General features: G+C 44.4%; 1 protein-coding gene across 1 annotated transcript in view; it reads right to left on the bottom strand.

Moving 5' to 3' along the window:
• The window catches only part of ANK1 (ankyrin 1), a 110,484-nt gene that overhangs the window by 56,400 nt on the left and 30,104 nt on the right, over positions 1–23,980 (bottom strand). Inside the window, 1 exon segment of the mRNA XM_042472067.1 lies at positions 556–657. Coding sequence (XP_042328001.1) covers positions 556–657 — 102 coding nt within the window.

Here is a 23,980-nt window from a genome sequence, read left to right as displayed (position 1 = left end):
GAATGAGATGCTCTGCCAATGGATTGTGTTGGTTCAGAAGAATAGCCCTGCTGGACAAGAACAACACTCCAAGTAGCCCAGTATTCCTGCCAATAGAGGAGTTTTGCCATGGCTTTCCTCTAAGGCTGAGAGGATATGACTTGTGCAAGGTCAGCTAGAAGGGTTCCATGGCTGAATGGGGATTCAAACCTTGGTCTCTCAAAGTCCTAGTCCAACACTTTAGACCACTAGACCACAGTATATACCGATTTTTTCCCCTTCACAAATGTATACCAAAACCAAAAAGATTCCACCTGGTGGAAGGACTCCTATCATGTTCTAAACACACCAAGGAAGAAATCCTAGGAGACCAAAAGAGAGAGGGGTGTGTGCTCTAGTACTGGGTGCCCCTTCACCATCTCGGAACACATCAGCTGGAGAAGCATCTAGTTCCAAGTGTCGAACCTAATTGCATTTCAGGAGCAGATGAAGATCTGTGAACGGCTCAATCCAGATCATCCCAAAAATTGTCGAATGGAGAATGCGGGGGCACTAGTAAAGAGTTCAAGAGCCTACCTGGTTGCAGGTGTTAATATCCACTCCATTCCTCAAGTGGTCCAGAGCCTTGTCCAGGTTCCCAGATCGCGCTGCCCGAAGGAAACTTGTTGCGGCATCGGCCTTGGAGAGAGAAGCAAAAAGGATCAACAATTGGATCATGCAATCCTTATCTAGTTCTTCTTGGAAAAGCAAGAGCACTCAGAACCTTAAAAAGTTAAAGGCATCCTAGAGAAAACAGCACTGATACAACCAAGTGGTTTCCAACGGCCCAAAGCCTCCTCCCAAGCTTCCTGGACACCTGAACTGAGAGCAGCAACATCTCAATGCTGGCTTGTGACTAACATCGTCATAATTTCTGTTCCCTCCTGTATGATTTTTAACACCTTTGCCTGATGAAGAAGCCAATGGAGCTTTGAAAGCTTGAAACAGGTATTTTGTGCATTTTGGTTGGACAATAAATGGATCATTGTTTTGTGGATTTGGGATGTTATTGTACTTTGCTACATTTCCCCTGGATATGCTTTTTGGGAGTAAACTGATGCCCCCAGAGACCCTTCCACCTCCTCTCTTCCCATCCCCTTATTCTCTCACTTCAACTAAACTAGCTTAGTTCTGTGTTAGTTTAGCATCCTTACAGAGCCCTCCTATCTTTAACAGAATTCTTACACTAAAGCCTTAGTTTGTTTCTTTAGCCATTGCGTGTCTTTACTCCTTACATAGAATTACTACCCACCACACATGTATAACCGCTAACTGTCCCAATTTGTCTGGGACAGTCCCAATTAATCCTCTGTCATCCCACTTTTTCAGCTGCTTTTAAAATGTCCCAGTTTAAAGACAATTCAAGACATTAAAGCCAACCTGGAAGCTTTTACTGCAACATTGGTTCTGTACCCACTAGACCGATTGACACTGCATTTGGGGGTCCAACTGTGGGATCCCTTGCACCAATATGAATTTGCCCATTATACAATAATCCCCAGTTCAGTAACTGTAATGATTTGGTCCACTTTCATGCCATCCAAAACTTGCTTTCTGAAGTTAGCATCCCTTCCTAATTCTAGGGCTGGCCCTCCACAGTCCTCCACATTTGCAGGGATGCAGCCTCAAAAGCAGAGAATTTGCTTACTATATTCACTTACAAAATATCGATTGACCCATCTACCTAACCTTCTGTTTTCCTTTCTATTGTACTATTTCTGCAGTTGATGGAAAGAATAAAGCATTATAATGTCCACTGGGGCTTCGCAGCTCAATACTTCTTGACTACAGGCTGCCAGAGAGACAGGTAGTATTACCTGCTAACTCATGTCATGAAAGTGGGGAAGGAAGAGTGGGGTGTCTTGAGTTTGCATGCATGAATGTACATGTGATTAAAGAATGTCTAGAAATGATTCTTTAATCACATGTACACCCATGCATGATTTTTCTAGATCTCTCTAGATTATCTGTGGGCAAATTCAACAGTTCCAGGAGTCCATTATTTCCTTTTGTAATGCTTCATGTTTCATGCTGCACCCTACTGCCATTCCTTTATGAATTTTGGTAGTTGAAAAGTAGAAAACTACACAAACCGCACATCCCTCCCCCAAAAGAATGCCTCGCTCTAAAGGAGAACAGTGTTCTCCATACCTCTGGTCATCCTTGTTGCCCTTCTCTGAACCTGCTCCAGTTTGTATATGTTATTGTTGCTGTTTTGTGCCTTCAAGTCATTTCCAGTTTATGGCGATCCTAAGGCGAAGCTATCATGGGGTTTACTTGGCAAGATTTGTTCAGAGGTTTTCCACTGCCATCCTCTGAGGCTGAGAGAGTGCGATTTGCCCAAAGTCACCCAGTGGGTTGACATGTCTGAGCCAGAATTCGAACCCTGGTCCTCAGAGTCCTAGTCCAACACTCAAACCACTACACCATATATCCTTCTTAAAACAAGGCAGGCAGAACTGAACACAGTGCTCCAAATGACTAGTGCAGAATATAGTGGGGCTATTACTTCCCTTGTCTTGGAAAGTATGGGTCTATTAATGCAGGGTAACCTGGTACTGTGAATGTTGACTGGCAGCAGCATCTCTTTAGGGTTTTAGGCAGAAGTCTTTCCTAATGCTACCTGGAGAGCTTTGGTGTTTCGTGATGGTCTTCCATCTCAGTACAAACCACTTCTGACCCTTCTTAGGTTCTGAAACCAGACAAGTCTGAGTGTGTTTAGGGTGGTCTGTGGGCTTTTCAAGGTTTTACAGAAAAACTGGTGGTGAATATTTACAAAGTATTCTAAGAATGTGAATTTTCAACATCAGCATTAAGCATTAGATTAGACCATTTTGTGGTGACGATCAGCATTCAATTGGGGCTGTCTCCAAACTTTGCTGCCTGAGATAGAGCAGCAAATGGTGTTTCCCCATGTTGCAAAGCCAAGGTGTAAAGGTACAATGCCACTTTGGCACCCAAGACAGAAAATCACACAACTTCCTCTCCTTCTACCAGACAGCAAAAAATCCAATCGTAATAAATTAAATAACTGCCACTCTTTTGGAATGTCCCAAATCAGCTGCCTGAGGCGGCCGCCTCACCCTGCCAAATGGCCCCTGCATTTGATAGTCGTCGCAAAGGCAGCATCTGGTGCATTTCTCAAAATGTATTTCATGCATTCAGTCAACTGATCAGGAAAAACATCCTCTCCAACAAGTGACAGGACTCCAGCATTAGCCAATTCCCAGTGTCAAGTTTTGACTGCAAACGCTAAACGGAAAATGTCAAGCTTGGGTTCTGACATCAACATGCAAACTGCAATATTTCAATCAACTTTATCCATTATTGCTTTCCTTGCATTATTGCCCTCCCTAAATGAAACCGCCATTTCAGGTGGTGAGGGGGACCCTATTCCACTGACACTGTTGAAATCAGATAAATAGCCATCCCAATCACATGTGTGTCTGTGTATATATATATATATATATATATATATATATATATATATATATATGAACTGTAGTGAGGAGGGGGAATGAGCTTGCCTTTTGACTCAAGACAGCAAAACAACTAAGACAGCTTTGCCTGCTCATTTGCACATGGCAATCTGTTGAATCGCCCACTTATTCTAAACAGGCAATAGTTATTCCTCACAATGGACTTTAAAAGATGTTTTGTTGCACATGTCACATTTTAAGGAAGGGATTGATTATTCCAGCCTTCCTAAATACCCTAAAGGCACCAGCAACCATCTGATTATGGAAGCTAAGCAGGGTCAGCCTTGGTTAGGACTTGGATAAGAGACCACCAAATAATACCTGGTGTTGTAAGGCTGTATTTCAGAGGAAGAAACTGGCAAAAATCACCTCTGAGTATTCTCCACCTAGGAAAATCCTAGGAAATTCATGGACAGGTGACTTAAAGATACACAAACACAGAGACTATTCCTCAGAATAGGATTTAAAAGAAGGGTTGTCTTGCACTCCATGTTTTTTACCTCCTTTATTGTGTTGCAACGTTTGACAGGAGGCATCACTGGGACAAAACAAACAGATGCACAAGCCAAAGAGAGGGATGATGCCCCTTTTCTAACATCTTTCAACTAAAAAAGTCCGCAAAACAGCAATACTTTTCTTGCCAGCCAAAATGCCCAAAATACATGTTGCAAACTTTTGAAGCTCCACGGTCTTCTTTGTCTAAAACATCATACAACCAACTCTTTCCCAGTGCCTCCAGTCATGGGCAAGGACCTCGTGGTCCAGGACAGCTGGTACAGTATTTAGCTTTGGAAACTGACTTGGGTCAGGTCTCTGGCCCAAGCCAAACAGACCAGATCGGGAGTCTTGCATAAGCCTTCAGGAATGGAAACCCCCCTCCTTCAACTCTTTCCCAAATCCGCCTCCCCAGATACACTTTTCAAAATGAAAGTGGAGCAGGCAGGTGCCTAAGAAGAGACGCTCTGGTTATAAATAACTCTGCACTTCCTGCGCAAGGAGGACCCTCGGCTGGGATAAGAGGAGGAGGCCCCTGGGTCCAGGAGAAGGGAGAGGAGGCTCAAGGAAAACAAGCTGGCAACACACCGGAGCAGAGGGATACTTGTGAATGGAAGGGGACCTGGTGTAACCTCAATGCTGCCCAAACTGTTTCCAAAACTGCCCCGGTGCCAATTCCGAGCTGGGGAGGAGATGTCACAGTTCAGTGGCTGAGCCTCTGCTTTGCAAACAGAAGATCCCAGGTTCAATTCCTTACATCCCCAGGTCAACCTGTCTGACATCCCAGGCCCTCTAACATTTCCTTTCATTTTTAATTTTTATTTTTCCAGCTTCTTGTATCCAAAATTCCATCCGGTCATTTCAACCTATTTTAATAGAACAATAAAATATTGTTCTTCCGCTCCACCAAATGCATCTGACGAAGTAAGACTGAAGTCTGCCAAAGCTCATGCTGCCAACTTCTTTCTTTCAGTGAGTCTCAAAAGTGCTACAAGATCTCTCCACAAACTGATGCTACAGACTAAGATGGCTATATCTTTGAATTCTTACACTACATCTTTGAATAAAATATACCACTACACTTCCCAAATTCCTCTGGTTTTGAGCCCCTTCTATCATTTACGTGTACTTTTTCACCTGGTTTTAACTGTTTTCCTCGACAGATCTCAAAAACTCTCTACCAGCTAATAATATAATTGCACAGTACTCAATCCTAAACATATTATCCTGCATCTCTTATGCCCACAAATTCATTGCCATCTTTATTTACAAAATTATATGAGCGGAAGCCAATCTTCCTCTACCTTTTTGAGATCTTTCCCTGTCTGACATCCCATGCCCTCTAACATTGCACAGATGGAAACCTGGACGCATGTGGGCAAAAAACATCAGAGTGCAACCAAGATGGTAAAAGTTATGAAGTGAGGAAGGATATACTAGTCAGGAAAAGCTGCAGAGGTTTGCTGAGCTTACTAGGAAAGGCAGGACTTCCGAGTGCAAACTGTTTTTACACTCTCAATTCAATGATAATGACAACCCCCTTCTGAAGAAACTTGCCAAGAAAAACTCATGATAGGTGCCTTAGGGTTGCCATAAGTCGGAAATGACTTGAAGGCACATAACAACAACTCTACATATAGAATCATGGAGTTGGAAGAGACCACAACGGCCATCCAGTCCAATATACATTTCTTACATTTTCCTCCTGCCTCCTTAGACAGTATTAGCTATCACTTCATCAATCACCCCGATCAATAACATTTCATTAGTTAGATTTATATCCTTCTTCCTTCAAAGAGCTCAAGGTGGCGCCCTGGGCTTCTTCCTTCCCACCTGATCCTCACAACAACCCTGTGAGGTAGGTCAAACTGAAGAAGGGGCCAATTGCTTTTTCCCAAAGAAAAGGGACCCTTGTCACACAGACTCCCGAGGAAAGCCCAACATTTAGGAATGTCCTTCTCCCGGCCAGCTCTTAGGAGATCAGCTCAATATCTCCTACACAACACAAAAACAGGAGACACATCCACATAGTCATCCTTCAGCCTCTCTGTGATGCCTGAAAATTGTGAAGCCAATGAATGAAATGTCTCCCATTTTGTGCAACAACAGGATGCCATTGAAGCTCAACTAGAAAAAGAGGGTTCAGGCTTGGCCCACCTGGGGATCCCCAATTCATGCAGTGCGCTACAATCAAATGATAATTCTCATGAACTATAGGGCCACCCATAGGCTCCAGCATGCGACGGCAGAGAAAATGAAGGATGAGTTGGGTGAAAATGCACTTGTGATAGGAGTGGGGGAGGAACAGCTGTGGATTTCTTATGCAAAAGGAAACCGAGGGCACACAAACAAGCAATGTGCAAGGTCTTCCAGGCGTTCACTCACTCATCTTTCCAGGACTGGACTCCTCTTGGCCTTGACCTCTGCGGTTCCACAACTAGGGCTCCCCAAAAGGGACTTCCACAGTTTAGGAGCCTGTTTGCCAAGTCAAAAATCAGAGAAGGCACTGCACAGCCTGTCAAGTGCTGGAACACATACTCACAAATCACACCGGCAGCCGGCCCAGTGAGCTCCCCGTGCCCATAAGAGACGCAAAAAACACATGCGCACCAACACAGGCACACTCCAACGCTGCAACTGAAATGCCACCGCTGCCCAATTTGGGCCACGTAAAGGGCCTGCCAAGCTGTCAGGAGAGGCAGGAGGGGAGGTTCAAAAGCAGAAGGGAAAAGTGGAGAGGGCTGACTATTTTGCAGGAAGGGGAAGAGTGGTGCCATATACTCACAGCGGTGGCTGGGCCAGACCTGCCCTGTCGCCCTGCCATAGTCCCACGCTTGAGCCGAAACCTGAGTCCAATCTCTCCCTCTCGACCCTTCCTTAGCTATTCCCCACCTTTAGGTGAGCCAGAAAGTTACGCTGCATCTTGTCTAAAAATACAGGCTCTCTTCCTCCGCCGGTGCAGCCACTGCAGGGCGAGCCAGATGCTAATGGAATATGTTCTTTTTAGCCCTCCTCTCTCCCCATCATTATGTCAGGCAGTGATATTTAATAGCTGCTCGCCTCCCAGCAACATGCTGCCAGCTGCCAACCCATGGGGACTGTGGGTCGGAAAAGCTGCAGGTGCCAGCGCCACACGGGGAACGGCAAGGCCAGAGAAGGGCTTGGCAATCGCACCACCAGCCAACAGGGCCGGTCCAAGGCAATTTGGAGCCTGAGACATGTAAGAGGAGTCTGCCACAGCCATGCCACTTTCAACAGTGGACTCCCTAAAGAGGAAGATTAGTAAACCCCAGGGAACCTATAATGGAGGCACTTGAGCATTTTATGTCCCTGAGTACGCTGGAAATTATAGTATGGGAAGCTTTCTGGCCACGCACAGGTGCCAAAATTCATTTTGAAAATTATAGGTCCAGGTTCTGGCACCAATGAAGGGTCTGATGTAAGATGGGCTGAGGGTGAAGAGATGCTGAAGGAATTGGGAAGGTCAAAGGCAGAGTCTGGGCCCTATTTTATCCAAACTTGCCGTCAACCACAAAGCTTATTGTGTGTCCCTGGGACATACATATGACCCTTTCAGCCTAGCCAACATCACAGGATTGTTGTGAGAATAAAGCTGGGCCTGAGCGGACCATCTACTCTGCTTTAAGTTCCAAGGAAGGAAGGAAGGAAGGAAGGAAGGAAGGAAGGACTAATATTCTTTTTTATTGTTTAAAATACAAAGAAAAACAATTAGCACACAACATACGTATTCTACTATTAACATTTCTTCTTCTGTCCTGATCAGTCATTTGCTTTTTCCATGCTCACCTCCCCAAACTGGTAAACGCTTAGTGTTTACCAAATTTCCTCAAACTTATCGTTTATACAAATCCCATCCTAGATTCTCAGATTAATACCACCCAGCTAACCACAACCAAAGATTATAATTACCATTATTATTTTATTAATCCTTAATTCCCCACATTTTCATTATGCCCCAGCATTTACTTATATGCGCTACAACCTGCTTCCGACTTTGAACAAATTCCCCTAGTCTTTCATATTTCATAAAGCATGTCATAAATATAGTTCTGATGTCTTTCTAAATTTTATATTTAATATCTCTTCAGTTGTCTGGAAACATTAATTTTCAAACGCATATGAGAACTACAGAGAGGTAGCTGATGGTCGCTCAAGCAATGTACAGATGGGAACTGGGACATGTATTGCCAAAGAACATCAGACTGTGGTCAAGATCGCCAAAGTTATTAATGAAGATGAACACAAAAGCTCAGAGATTTTCATTTAATTGAGTGCAAATTACTTTAACTGTGGACCAAGGTGGAAAGTAGAAGGAAGAGAGAGAAACTGGGACATTTTAAAAGCAGCTGAAAAAGTGGGAAGACAAAGTATTATTTGATGCAATTGCAGGATATGGACTGAGGCCTGGAAACATGTGAAATTTACTAGCTTTTCATATTAGACTTGAACAGTACTTCACTGCATACAGCAAATAATAGATGTCGTTGTTGTTGTTGTGCATCTTCATGTTGTTTCTGACTTCTGGCGACTCCTTGGCCACCTGCTTCTCCTGTGTATCTTCTACACAGTTGTAGTGCAGCCTATGAGATCCTGGGATTTGCAGTTTAAGGAAAGCAGGGACGTAGCCGGGGGGGGGGGTTCTTGGGGTCCGGACCCCCCCCTTCCATTAGAAAATGAATGGTGCGTGCTGCTGCGCCGCCGCGCCAAAGCCCCATTATAATGGTGGCACTTAGTCTGGACACCCTCCCTCTTCCTAAAATCCTGGCTACGTCCCTGAGGAAAGGCATGCACAATTCTCAGCTAGAGAGTTTTAGTACCTCCTCAAACTTCAAACCCCAGGAATCCACAGGCAGTTACAGTGAAATCTTAGTGGTATAATTGTTTAGTGCCAGACTACAGTGCCTGGTGTAACCAAATACCACCCCTGTTCCTTAAGACCCAGAAGGACTTTGTGTGTTTGCATGCGTGTTTGTGGGGTCAAAAGATATACCACCAATGCCCCTATTCTTCCCCTGTGCAGACATCCCAAGCTGCAAGCTGCAGCAGAAAAATCATTAAACCTTCAGGAGCTGCAACTGAAGCAACACCAAAGGAAACCCGTAACACTGAAATCCAAGACCACTTCAAGTATTGACACTTGGATCTAGGGCTTTCTCATACTGGCAACCCATGACAAGATGGTCTATATTAAACTACAAGAGAGGACAAGTTTCGGGCAATTTGGCATAAACTTCCATGAACTATATATGGAAATAAAGCAATATATCACCAACAAATGGAAGGTATCATATGGCACAAGACAAAGAACCTCACCTTTCTATTCCTATTTGTTCTTCTCCTTCTTTTTTAACCTTCCCCCTCTTCCCCCCCCCTATATCTTTCTCCCTTTCCCATAAAAACCTAACTGTAACATTAATTGGAAAGATATAAAGGTTAAGCCTTCCTTATCCAAAAATTGTAGGACCAGAAGTGCTTTGAATTTTGGATTTTTTCAGATTTTAGAATATGTGCATATACTTAATGAGATATCTTGGAGATGGGAGTCAAGTCCAAATACAAAATTCATTTATGTTTCATATACACATAGCATGAAGGTAATGTTATAAATAATATTTTTAATAGCACCCATCCAGGATCAAACCAAAGGACAGGGGTATAAGAACCAGTCTATATATATTGTGTGCCTTCAAATCATTTCCGACTTACAGCGACACTCAGGCAAACCGATCATAGGGTTTTCTTGGCAATATTTGTGGCAGAGGTTTGCCATTGCCTTCCCCTGAGGCTGAGAGAGTGTGACTTGCTCATGGCCACCAAGTGGGTTTCATGGCTCAGCAGGAGCTCAAACCACTCTGCCAGGCTGGCTCTCTGTAGGAACCAGAAGGGGTGCAAAATGAAGGTGTTCCCCTCCAAAAGGATTTTAAAACTGCCCCATGAAATTGTCCTTCTGTCCCTAAATTTCTAGCGTTGCATTTGCAATAACCTGAAACTACATTTGAGTGTTCGGAAATACAGTTCAGGCACGCAAAGAAAAGGAGCAAGCAATGTTATAAATCGAATGCGAGCACAACAAACAGAGGAGCTTAGGTGTCAACATCTTTCAGTATCTCAATATCTGTAATGCTAGACATTTTTGGAACGAAGGAAGACTTATCATTGGGGGGCAATGTCCTCATCGTGACCCGTTCCATAGGTATGCCACATCCAAAGGCCCATCTCATCCAGCACTCTGTTTGCACAGTGATGAACACAGTAATAATGTGAAGCCCACTAAGACTGCATCCGCACTGCAGAATTAATGCAGTCTGATACCACTTTAACCGCCATGGCTCAGAAGTCTTCAAACTGTAGTTTGTTGTGGCACCAGAGCTCTCCGACAGAGAAGTCCAAATGTCTCACAAAACTACAAATCCCAGGCTTCCATAGCATTGAGCCACGGCCATAAAAACAGTGTCAACGTGGATTATTTCTGCAGTGCGGATGCAGCCCTCCAGGAGATAAAGGGAACAACACCTGGTATAGAGAAGCAAACAGGCTCCAACACAGGAGGAAAGATATACAGCCATCATGACAAAAGCCACTGATAGCTTTCCTCTCTATTCATTTGTCAAATCCCCCATTAAAACTGTCCAAATCGACTTGTAGTAGAGAATGCCTCTTATGATGCTCTAACCTTCAAAATAAGGAAGGCAATAAAGGCCCACAGTGACACCGGATTATCAGCACTTGTACGTGTTGCAAATATTAAGGGACTTGCAACATGCCCACTTCCTCTTTCGCTCCGTCTGATGCCATCCCCTTAACATCTTCACGCCACCCAGCCCTAACAAGCTCTGCGCTTGGATGATAAAGGATGGTTCTGGAGAATTCGGCCCTTTTTTTCGAAGCAGACACATTTATCAGCCAGAGCATGCTTTTTGGTACGGCGCTCACAACGCACGCCACCTCCCCTGTTTTGAATTGCAGCAGAGACTGAGGTGTTCGCACAGAGACAGCCAATGAGTTCAAAGACAATTAAGACCCCAAAGCAAGGTATAGAAAGGCTGACCTAAGACGTTTTGCTGCCCGAGGCAAAGCTGCAAATGTTACCCAGTCACCGACCCCCAAGTGAAGGTCCCTAAATTTGCATCCATGGAGTCATGCAGGGCTCGAATATATATATATATATATATATATATATATATATATATATATATATATCTTGATTTTGCCATTTTATTTTTAAACACCCACCATTTTACTACCCCGTTGTATATAATGGGACTTGAGCATCCAGGGATTTTGGCATCCAAGGGGGGGGGTCCAGGGGGTCCTGGAACCAAACCTAAGCTGCATCACTCTGTCTAATGGCAGAGTCGGCCCTGATCAAGGAACAAACTGCAGAATGCATATCCTATCGTCCCATCATCATTGGGTATGCCAGCTACCACTCATGGGAGCTGTAGTCCAGCAATGGTTGGAGCATTTTAGACTGCGCACCCATTTACTCTATGCTTTGACTAGAGAGCCAGCATGGTGCAGTGGCTTGACCGTTGGACTTGGAAACTGGGAGACCAGGGTTCGAATCCCGGCTCGGCTATGGAAACCTGTTGGGTGACCTTCGGCAAGTCACACACTCTCAGACTCAGAGGATGCCATGGCAAACCCCCTCTGAAAAAATTTGCCAAGAAACTCCAATGACAGGCAAATGCTTTAGGGTTGCCATAAGTCAGAAACAACTTGAAGGCACGCAATAACAACAATGGATGACTACAAAAGAGATGAGTCCGGGCCCTGCTTGCTGATTTGGCCCCGCTTTTCCCAGCTCTTGTCAGTAACAACCAGTGACACAACAACAAGAAAGAGCCATGCTGAATTGGACTTGGTACCTCTCTAGTCCACTGTTCTGTTCCCATAGCAGTCAGCCAACCAGAGACCTACAGGAAGACACAAACAGGACAGGAATGCCATAGAAACTAGCATGGATAGGGAGAGGAGCACAGAAACATGTCACATCATAGCATAACGACACATGTGTAACATTGTGCAAGGTGATGCAAGGAGGGAGCTAATAAAAGAGTGCGCTTACACTTGACACAAGCCATGGTGTGTGTGGTGGAAACCCCTTGTTTGGTTTTGTTTGTGATGGGTGAATCTACCTGTGCTAACAAACCATGGTTTGTTAATCAGCCACAAACCACTATCAGAACATATGTGCTTTGCTGCTGGTTTACAAATTCTAGTGTATTTAAATCGTGGTTTGTTGTGATGTTGCAACTTGCAACCACAGCTTGTCCATGGCTTGCTTCCTCAGCTGCCCACTTTGAAACAGAACTGGGGGGAAATTATATAAATGAGAAAGACCATTCAAGTATGGTTTAGCCATCCACATTGTAGCTTAAGCCACAAACCAGGGTTAATGCCAATGATGATTTACTGTGATGTATGAATAGGCACAAGGCATCGTGTCCTGTTCAGCCCTTGCTTTACCATCTAAAAAGGCTTGCCACACATTGTGCCCATCGACACAACCCTTAGCGGTTAAAACCATGTCCAAATATCACTGTCTTTTTGTTAGTTAGTCCCAAAATTTTGGACAGCAGAGAAGTTTTCCCCAAGTCAAGATGTTTGACGGAAAATCCCACAAGTGATTCCCCAAATCCTTGGCAGTAAAAATATAATAACAACAATTAAATAATTATCAGTAGCTACACAACACCCAAAATCTGCTGTTTTTGAAGCAACCATCGCACCACGTAGGACCTAAAGCTTCTTCTAATATCTTTCTCTCTGAAAGTTGTTCAGATCCTGCCCAGCAAAAGTCAAGATATGTATACAGTCTCAATACTGTTTTCTATGCAGAGAGAAGAAAACCATGAATTGTAGTTCCCAGGTCTTTTATCCATCCAGAGTTTGGATAAAATGACTTTTTTGGCCACGGCAATGGCGTGGCGGTGGGGATTTGTAGTCCAAAGAAGTGATGTGCCTCATTTCTGTTTCCATTTCTGTTCATTTCTGTACAGAAGTGGGTCCCAACGTCAGTTTTTCAATTCCGGATCCATTTAATTATTTTTCTTTTAAGACCAGGAAAATCCAACACTTCCCTCTAACGGCAAAACAGTGTCTCTGCAGCAGCAGCTCAGGCCTGAATTCTTCTTATGTCGCATTGCAATGAGCCATCCCATCCTCGGCCAACATTTTACATCTTCCTGCTCTGCAGGCTCTTTCCTGGAGGTCTCCCTTAAATTAATGCTGTCATTTCCTCTCCTCTCTGCCCAGGTTACCCTGCAAGCGTCCCCCAGTTACTGCTGTTTACTTCTTATTTGAAGGGTGTTTTGGGGGGAAGGAAGAAACCTAGTGTTAAATCTGACAAACGAATACTAGTGCATTTTAGCAATTTGCAGAGGAGCAAATGTACAGAAGTAAAGCTGACCAGAAGCAGACAGGAGGAGCTATAGACATGCAGCTAGATGTATGGATGCTCTGCCCCAAGAAGCTTATAAATGGCTCTCAGAAAGAAGGGAAGGCAAGTGTAACAATTCTCCCCAGCTCCCTTTCTGCCTCCTCCTCCTCTCCTGCCAGCCAAAGCCTCTTGACATATTTGTATCTGGCCTTTTCATCTTCAGCTGGAGAGCTCCTACTTTTTGCAGCTTTAATAGGAAAAAATGAATTTTTAAATGATCCAGGCGGCAGCCACTGGCATGGAGGCCGGATGATGGCACAGGGAGAACCGTTTCCAGAAACACCAATTCCCTTGCTGCAGTTTGACACAAATACAGAAGCAGTTCAGGCAGCAAAGTGGGGAAGATGAGCTTTAAAAATAGCCAAGCTCCTAAAGGACAATATTCTGGGATTTGAAAAAGAAGCAGCAGCTGGACTCGCGGCGGGTTAAGGGCAGTGTAATTGCAGGGCAGGGCAGCAAGCCCCACAACCAGCCATATAAAGGGACTCTCTGTTCATCCTACAGACCTATGGTCTCCTGCCATATGGTCTTGTATTTGTAGCAATGAAGTCTCCCATAAAGGCAGAGCCAATGCAGTGGACTGGAGTTTGCTTGGTCACAGAAGCAAGTTCATAGTCCAGCTTTTGTGAGGGGAAGGACAGTTGCCCATCTGGGTGCGTTCAAAGCATCATCATTAATAGAAAGCTGAGAAAATGGGGAAAGATCCCTAAACAGAGGCACTGAGAGGGATGCACTAGTAACTCAGGTTGCATCTCTATTCCAGAATGAATGCAGTTTGACAATGCTTTAACTACCGTTGGTCAGTGCTATGGAATCCTGGTATTCATAGTTTTGTGAGATACAATAGGACCTTGGTTATCTGTTGGGGTTTGGTTCCGTGGATGCTTAAGTCCCATTATACATAATGGATGCCCCTTGTATAAAACAGCAAAATCAAGATTTGCTTTTTGGATTATTTTTAAAATATTTCCATGTCATGAATGGCTTAAACTTTGGCTAAAAACTTAAGCCCTCCAGAAACCCAGCCAAGTCTTAATCTGCCCTAAACAGCCTGCCACAGCGACTGCAGGAGACATCCTCCACCCAACTACAACTTGGGTTCCTATAACTTGGATAAGGAACTCTCTTGCTGATTATTCTCCCTACTAAAGACCCACCTCTCCAGATATTGATACCATGTTTGCAGAAGGATATATAAGGTACTTCTAGACCCTAGCCAACTCCATGTGCTCCAGATCTGTGGGATTACAACTTCCCATCATCCACAGCCAGCATGGCCCCAGTGGATGTTGGTGGTGGATGATGTAGTTTAAGGCGTTTTGAATGGAGCCAGTGATGGCCAAAGCAGTCCTCTTTCAAATAACATTGCCTTCCCCAGTTATTCCAGTTATTGCTGGAAGCTGAGCAGCAACATTTGGTGGTTTACAGAGAAAGTTAGCCATAGGATTGCTAGATCTCAAGGCACCAGATCTCTCTGGGTTTAATTCAGACAGTGAAAATAATCCTGGTAGAATGCAGACCGAATCTTTATTGTTCACATGCATTTTGAATGCACTCAAGTAAGTTTGGGGTGGAGTGCTGGCTTCCAAAAAACCCCACTTAACCCGGGATAATCGATCTCATCTTCCCCCCCCCCCCCAAGTTTTGCATTGTCAGCAGTGCAAATAACTGATGAGACCAGGCCCAGGTTAAACCGGGATAAAACTCTGCATGCCTTGAATGCATTTCAAATACATGTACATCATTGACTCCATCTGTATTCGCAGTGCTGAGCAACAGAACTCACAGAGATGTGCACAGATGTGGTTCCGATTAGAAAAACAGTGTGAACAACAAAACCAGAATGTGTGAGTGAGATTATTTGCTTAACTGCACTAAAACAAATGGTGTTTGAACAACCTCTCTGGCCCAGACCAGGTTGAATACCTTACCAAACCACAAATCCCAGAATTCCACAGGACGGACCCATGACAGTTAAGGATTGTTAGATGTGCAGAGCGAGGAGGAGAGACATTGTCCCATAGTCAACCAGTGAGTTTTATGGCGCAGAGAGAATTTGAACCCAGTAGTCCCAGTCCAACACTACATCACACTTACAAATAAGAACCTTCAAGAAGGCACCCTTTGTGAGATGCTATCCACTTTTACAGAATGCACATTTTAACCATTTCAAAACTTATTTTGGAACACATATTTTAATCTTCTTTTGACTTTGAGAAGAAGCATGCTCCAAGAAGTTTGGGGGGAACTGGACTGCAGTGGTCATTAGGCACGAATGACCTATTTTCCCACTCCAGTTTGAATAATTAAAAACGATGCACAGGCTTTTTAGACTGCAGCCTCAACAAAAAAGCCTTCATGTCCCGTTTGTTTGGGTTTTGTAAAAGCCTCCTGTTTGGGAGCATGGCTCAAATGTCGTCACCAACCAGGAGGAAAAGTGCAATTTGCAACCTTCCCTACCCAAAAGCAAGCGTTCTGAACATATGCAGTGCTCCCATGTCTCTGGAAATGTCATCCCAAATGGGATCCGCAAGACCATCTCCTTCTGGACCTGCTCACAATAAACCGCAATAACCTTCACCTCACCTCTGCAAATTCCAAAGGGATAGCTGCAAAAATAACAACAAAGCCCAGTCACACTTTAAAGACAGTCAAATTTATTAGGGCAGAAGATGGCTTTAGTGCACCAAAATCTATATGTCATGATCAATTTGTTAGTCTTTAAAGTGCTACAGGTCTCTTTCTTCCAGGCATGGCATTGCTATTTCAGCCTGAGAGCAAAAGCAACCCAAGCAGTTATCTGTAGCACCAATAAAGGAGCCATCTGAAACAGTGGCTCCCAAACTTTGGTCTTCCAGATGTTTTGGATTTCATCTCCCAGAATTTCTGATTGTTGGTCAAACCAGAAGAGACTTCTGGGAGTTGAAGTTCCAAACATCCAGAGGACTAAAATTTGGGAACCACAGGTGAAAGTGCACCTAATCTTTTATCCACTCAGATCTTTCCAAATCAAAAAGTGTGCATAGGGGAGTTCTTGCCAAAGGTAAGGTATTCAACCTGGTCTGGGCCAGAGAGGTTGTTCAAACACCATTTGTTTTAGTGCAGTCTGGGAAGCGGAAAGCTTCCCAGACATTTTTACTAAGGCTGACTAAAGTTATTGTGCTGGACTGTAACTCTCCAAATCGTGAGAGAATCGGGGTGTTGCAAAATTACGTGTGAGTACAATGTACCTTCTTCAAGAGTTGTTGGAGCTATTGAGCAAATACCGCAATGAACCATTAACAATGACATTAGTAGTAATCAGTTGATACCTTTCAGTATTCCTTCCCTGTTATTATTCATGCCTTCCTGATTTGCAGCTGATCTGATATACAAACAGCACATTTGTAAAATATTCAGTGGGATATATATTTAAACCAAAAACAAGCCAAACGCACTTCTGCAACAATCATGGAAGACCTGACTACTCACACAACTCTTTTGGTGGCTGTGCATTAGAGTTCTCTATAGTTTTGTTGGGATATTAATGTACTGTAATAAACAAACACACTTTTGCTATAATGATGTGGCTGCGCATTACATTTTTCTAAGTATTTTTTAAAATTCACATACGCAGTTTAAACACAGAAACACACAAGCAACCCTTGCCTGGGCCTCTCCATATCCATGTTAACATTCAAAGCTGCCAGGGGCTGATAAGGACTTTGGGGGCATGCCATGCCATGGTGCGTCTTTCTCTTGCGCAGTGAAGGTATTCTCCGAATTTCACAGAGCAACACAGAGGAATCCTGGAGACACTTCAAACCAGTCTTCCCCAACTTGGGTATCTGCCAGATGTTGACTACAATACCCATCATCTCCAGTCATACGCCAACAAGAACACTGGCTGGTGGCGATAGGAGTTGTACTTAATACAACTGGAGGTGAGCACCAGATTGGGGAAGATCGCGGGCGCTAAAGACCACAGAACCTGAACTAGGAGGACAGAAAATCCACATAAAATAGAGTATAATGCGGCAAAGAGCCATTGTGGTGTTGGACCAGGTGACCAAGGCTGCTGCCACACTGCAAAATTAATGCAGTTTGACATCGCTTTAACTGTCATGGCTCCATCCTATGGAATCCTAGGATTTGTAGTTTGCTGCGGCACCAGAGTGCTCTGACAGACAAGGCTAAGTATCTCACAAAATTACAAATCCCAGAAGTCCATAGCATTGAGCCATGGTAGTTAAAACGGTGTCAAACTGTATTAATTTCTGCATGTGGGGCATAGAAAAGCTTGGGAACCACTGCTAAGAGAGTAAGCCATCATGGGATGAAGTACAGTAACTGTTGGAAGGTAAGGATCCCATTCTCTCTGGTTTCAAAAGCCATTCCCTCCAGCAATCTGCTGCAGAATGTCTGCTAAAGGAACATTAATTCCAACAATCTGTTCCCTCTCAGCTTTTTCAACCCGGCAGAAACAAGGCCAACTTCGCACCTGCTTGGCCCAGACTTTTTGGGCAAAGAAGAAGGCTCAGAGCAGGGAGCTGTCTGCTGCAATCTATCAAAGAGCCCAAAAGATAGGAAAGCATCCATTGGGATTATTCAAGGAGAGCAAAAGAGGGCAACGCTTGCCTCTGCAGCATTGAGCCAAGGCAGTTAAAGCAGTCTCACACTGGATTACTTCCGCAGTGTGTTTGGGAGCTAAGTTTCCTGTTATAAAGCACCAACGTTTGCCTGTTGCCCAGAACTTGGAACTTCATTTTAAAGGACTATAATTCCCATAATCTCCCAGCCAGCGTAGTCAAGGGCTATGCTGGCCAGGTCATTTCAGGAGATGTAGTCCCAAAAAAGTCTCCCCTTACCAATAAGCTTATGGCTCTGATCATAAATATCCTCAGAGAACCATCCGCTACTCACTTTGCAGCGCCATGAGAAGCACGACATGGCGGTCTCTTCCTCCCGGGAAGCAGAGCCCGTTTCTATAAGACTTCAAGGGCCCGCTCAGGGATGGAGGCTCAGTGTAGACCGTCTCCAGCCTCCGAATATTTGCCCAGCCTTTTATCACAAGCTGGGACACACCTTTTATCCAGCAAACCCTGCCACACATGCTTGGTCTCTGGGAATGTGAGATTACAAGAAACGCACAGAAGACTTGGTCGGAATCGCACTCGCCACCTTGTCACTGAGGACAGACTGTAAGAGGCAACCATTTGGCCGCTGCTGACTTTGGTCTGCATCTGTACTGTAGAAATAATGCAGTTTGACACTACTTTAACTGCTAAGACCCCATGCTATGGGAACCTGGGATTTGTAGTTCACTGTGTCACTGACACAGAAGGCTAAATTTCTCCCCCGGCCTCTCTTTTAAGAGTTAGTTGTGTCCATTTGTTGCAGCCAAAACCAAAAGAAATAGCTTTTTTGCACCTTAAAGAATAGAGCTACTGCCACAGTACAGGATTAATGCGTATTAATGATACCACTAACTGCCATGGCTCAGTGTTTTGCAATCCCTGGGATTTGTAGCACCCGAGCTCTCTGCCAGAGAAGGCTAAATATCTCACAAAACTGCAGATCCCAGAAACCATAGCATGGAACCATGGTATTTAAAGCAATGTGAAATCACATTACTTCCACATCGCAGATGTTGCCTAGGTCTGGTTGGTGTTTGCATGAGAAACTAACTGGGAAACATGGGCCTGTTACAGACGGCCAAACTAAAGCTGCTTTGGGTCTCTTTGGAGGTATGCTATTTAAATGATGCATGGGTCCTAAGAGTCCGGAGGTCGCGCCAAAGCCATACTCCATTCCTAAGCACTGGAGGGCAGCTTTGGTGCAGCTTCCGGATTCTTAGAATGCATGCATCATTTAAACAGCACACCTCCAAAGAGGCCCAAAGCAGCTTTATTTTGGCAGTCTGTAACAGGCCATGGTTTCACAATGGAAAACGTGTATAAATACACTAAGAACAAACAAAGAAATAGAAAACTACAGAAGAACCTCCTAAACAATCCTAGCAATTACGAAGAAAAGGTATACGTTTCTGGTGGAGGGGCAAATGGAGGCCACTGTCTCCCAAACCAGGATTCTGCCCCTATAAATGAAATATGCCTTCAGTTTCCAAATTTCTAGCATTACAGAGAGTGAGGCATTGAAAATCATTCACCACTAACATCTTTTATTTGCAACATTCACATTCTTGGAGTCAATTTGCCGGCACCTTTGCTTGGATGCTTCAATTGCATTGTCCTCCCCTAAGGACCCTCTTGTTTACCGCCATCAAAGCAAAAGCGCTTTCCAAGCCACCAGTTCCTTTCCTGAATTTTGCACAGGAAACATCCATGTATTTTTTCTTCTTTCATGAGGACCAGAAACCTGATTTTAAATAGAAGTTAGCACTCTCAAAATCCTGGCTGTGCCCTTGGGTTTTGCATTAGACATCTGCACAGATTCTAGGATCCACAGCATCTCTCACAGTCACACAGAGAGAGACATCTGGATGCCGTGTCTAGCATGCAAGGGAAGACAAGAATTAATAACAAGCCCAGTTTAATTCACCAGAGATTACTGCTGGGACTTTTGTGGCCATTCCTTGACTCCGGAGGGGAGGATTCAGAGCGCAAAGGGGCTGGGAAACAGAGAGGGTTTTCAAAAGCAGAATCGCAAGAGGAAACAAAATGGAAGCGGGTATATTTAGACTGGAGAAAAGGAGCTTAAAAAGATTGAGAGAAATGGTGGTAGAAAATGAAAGAATCCTTTTAAAATGAGGAATGTGTGGATTTGGATTAGACACTGAAGGGGGAGAGAAAGAGGAAACAAGAGCAAAACATTAAGTCACATCCAAACTGGGAAGGCGTTTTCTTTCCAAGTGTTGCTTTTAGCGCCTTAAAAGAGTATTTAAACTACTTTGGGGGTGTATGTTAATGTATATGTTTATGTGTGTCTGTTATACACGTCTAATAAAATTATAAATTGGCAATTACCAAGTTATAGCAAGCATAACTCTCTCTTATGGAATCCTGGGATTTGTAGTTTGGGGGATGCAGGAATTCTCTGCTACAGAGCTCTAATGCTACAGTTCAGAGGAGGGCAGTAAACCTTTCAAGGAGATAATTCTAAGTCCCTCGCCAAACCGGAAATCCAATGGATGGAGCTATGGCAGCTAATGTAGTATCAGACTGCTGTAGCTGCATAGTGCAGATGCCTTCAGGGACATATTGGACCCTGTGCATCCAATACTGGCGCACTGCAACTGTGTCATAACTACCATTTGGGGACATCCCAAGAAAATATGCCTGGCACCCGACTGCCTAGTGCACACACTTCTATTCATTCCCAAAGACTTCAGCTATCTGGTCAATACACAAAAGCACAAGCCAGCTGTGTGCAAATCAATATTCTGGAAACTGTAGCCTGGCATAAAAGGAAGAAAAATTACTTTTGGGGGTCACGGTTCTTGCATTTCCAGAGCCAGCATGGCTAGCAGCAACGCCAGCTGATGGACTCTGGAGGATATCGTCCCAAATAGCACCTTTTTCCTACTCTGAGCTTGAGATAGGCTGCTGTGCATCACCTGAGTGAATTGGCTTAGGCCTAAGGTTTGTTTGGTTCACATTCCCATTGAGCTTTGGACCTCACTGTTCACCTTAGATCTAGCAAGCTATCTACCTGTCCAACCTCACAAGATAGTTGTGAAATAAAGGTGCAACAAGAATGGGAGAGAAGGATGCCGGTTGCCTTGAGTTCACTGCGGGAAAGGCAGAAACCAAGTGCAACTTGAAAGAAAGAAAGAAAAAGGGGTTTTTGTGGGGTTTTCTGGCTGTGGCCGTGTTCTGGAAGGATTTATTCCTGATGTTTTGCCAGCATCTGGCATCTTCAGAGAATGCTGGCATGGAAGTGAGTGGGGGATACACACACACACACACACACACACACACACTGTGTGACTCCTTGTTGGGAAGAGTGATTTCCATTATGATGATCATGATGATAGTAATTTATTTCTATCCCACCTCTCCAATAGGAACGAGTCTGTCAATCTGTGTGTCGTTCTGTTGTTGATCACTCCTCCCAACCTGGGGTCACACAGTATATATATCCCAAATGCTGGCGAAACATCAGGAATAAACTCGTCCAGAACAGGGCCACATAGTCCGAAAACTCCATGAAAAAATATGGGTTCTGGCTGTGAAAGCCTTCAACTTCACAAAGAAATCTCTTATCCTCGCCATGTAGGAATGCATCTTGTAGGGGGGTTATTTTCTTTGCATCAACTAGTTTGGCTCTCATCCATCAGGGCAAAGACGCCCGGCAAGCGAGGGCTTCATGCACGGCTCACTAATTGTTTTTGTTTGCTGTTTGAGGATGGCAGGGGCGCCAACCCAGAGAGATTTATTTGCCTTGCTCTATCAATTACTTCCCAGCTTTAATCACAGCCTTCGACAGCGTGTTCTTTCCCATTGATTGGCCTGTTACATCTCACCTCCCACACGCCATCTTTCTTGCTTGTCAGGGCTGGAGGAAGGGATCAAAATCCCCATCGTCACGCTCAGTTAGTCAGCACATTCTCCTGGGGAGGAGCAGATACCTTTGCCAGGAGGACTGAAAGATGGCTTAATATCCTGGAGCAAAAGGCCAACCCTCTTGCATGCAATGGGATATGGCTATATTCTAATATGGCCCCATTCACACAAAGGAGATTTGCAGAAGAAGGGGAAAAACAGGAGTAAAAGGGATTATCCTGGGGAAATTGCGCAATTGCGCAGGACCTTTTCAGACGACATCGCACTCATTCTGGAATGCTCCAGCAAACTCTGGCAACAACTCATTCACAGGGAGATGGTGTGATGAGTTTCCAATAGTGTGACTGAAGTGCGATTACACAAGTGTGAAAAACAATCCCACTAACTGTGGGAGCAACTGGAGACATGTACCCACACTGCATTTTGGCAGAGACAGTTTAATAAAAAAAACAATAAATAAAACTTTTATTTGTACCCTGCTTTTTGTTAAAATGACCAGCGCGGCTTACAGTGTTAAAAAGGATTGCTAGGATCATTTGCGGAGTGGGTTTCGGTTTAGTTCTGAGCTATGGGGCATGGTTTTGTTTGCACCAGGTAATGTGGCGCATGCATATATACTGTGTGTATATATATATATATATATATATATATATATATAATTCCTGACTGTTGGCCAATCTGTCTGGGGCTTCTGGGAACCGAAGTCCAAAACAACTGGGGGACCAAAGTTTGGGAAGCGCTGGTCTAGATAGACAGAACAGGTCAGCAGACACCTGTGTGAAACCAACTCAAACCTATCCAATTTGGAGACGTTTTCAGGGAGACAGTGCCATCTTGTGGCCTTTCAAAATGTTGCCCCACCAAGAGATGCCTTCTCCCTCCATCTCCAACACAAAACACACTCACACATGTTTACCATGACAGCAGATGCTTTGATTGTGTGTTCCTGTATGGCAGAATGGAGTTGAACTGGATGCCATTGGAGTCTCTTTCAACTGTGTGATTCTATGACTTCTCCGTCCTTTGCTTGATCTCTTGAGCTGCTGCTCTGGTTTTTGATCACAGACCTTCTTCTGGCCCCCACAGAATGGCAACTGGGTCCCTCAGCATCCCAGAATTCAACTACACACAGTCTACACAAACACACACACACATCCTACACACAGCAAACCCAAATGCCTTCATTCTCCTTCTCTGCCATCCTTCTAAAAATAATGGCTGGAAATGACATTGTCTCTCTTCCGGTTCCCATTTTGAGAGGGAACATGCCAAAACGTAAATATTTGGGGATATTGGGGTTTCCTGGGAGTGGGGTTGGGATGCTTCTGTAAGCTTTCACATATTTGGGTGGGGTTTCTGTGATGTTTTGCTTGGCCACAAACGTTCAGGTTTTCTTCCGTGAAACGCTGGAGGGCATGCACTACCCTCACGAAACCTCAGGGAAAAAAAAGAGTCTAGCATGCCACTTGCATTAAATCTGCTGGCACAGGAATAGGGAAGGGTTTTATTTCCCTCCTCCTTTTGAGTCGGGGATGCCAACGAAATGCAAAAGTTAAAAATAATATATATTTGAGCTTGCACAAACACTCTGCTCAACAGCATCATCCGAACACAATGCTTCTTCCTTGGGGGCAAAAATGGGGTGGATGCGTTGAGCCAGGGGTCCTGTGGCCAAACTTCAGCAACTGTCCATCACTGCCTATCTGAACTACTTTTTCAAAATGCCCCTTTCCTTCACAGCCTCTGCCTTAAGTGCCCTTCGCTGTGCTTAAAATAATCTGGAGGCATGATGGGCTGCCATCCTCTCTTTGTGCATCAGGAAAGCCCCAGGGAACAGCCCAAGCTTTGCATCCAAAAGAGAGAGAAGAGAGAAATCCCTACTCTGTGGAACAAGAGCATCTGCTGCCAGTTCTTCTCTTCGTAGCTACTGAAATGGCTGGCCATGCTCCAATCCGTGGCCGACAACCAAGGATGCCATCAAAGGCCAACTCCTGGCTCAGTTGGGCCAAAGAGTGGCAGCA

This window comes from Sceloporus undulatus, chromosome 6 (genome assembly GCF_019175285.1).
Source record: "Sceloporus undulatus isolate JIND9_A2432 ecotype Alabama chromosome 6, SceUnd_v1.1, whole genome shotgun sequence".
NCBI classification, from domain to species: domain Eukaryota; kingdom Metazoa; phylum Chordata; class Lepidosauria; order Squamata; family Phrynosomatidae; genus Sceloporus; species Sceloporus undulatus.
The sequence above is the reverse complement of the archived record's forward strand: the minus strand, read 5'-3'. Positions and strand labels throughout refer to the sequence as shown.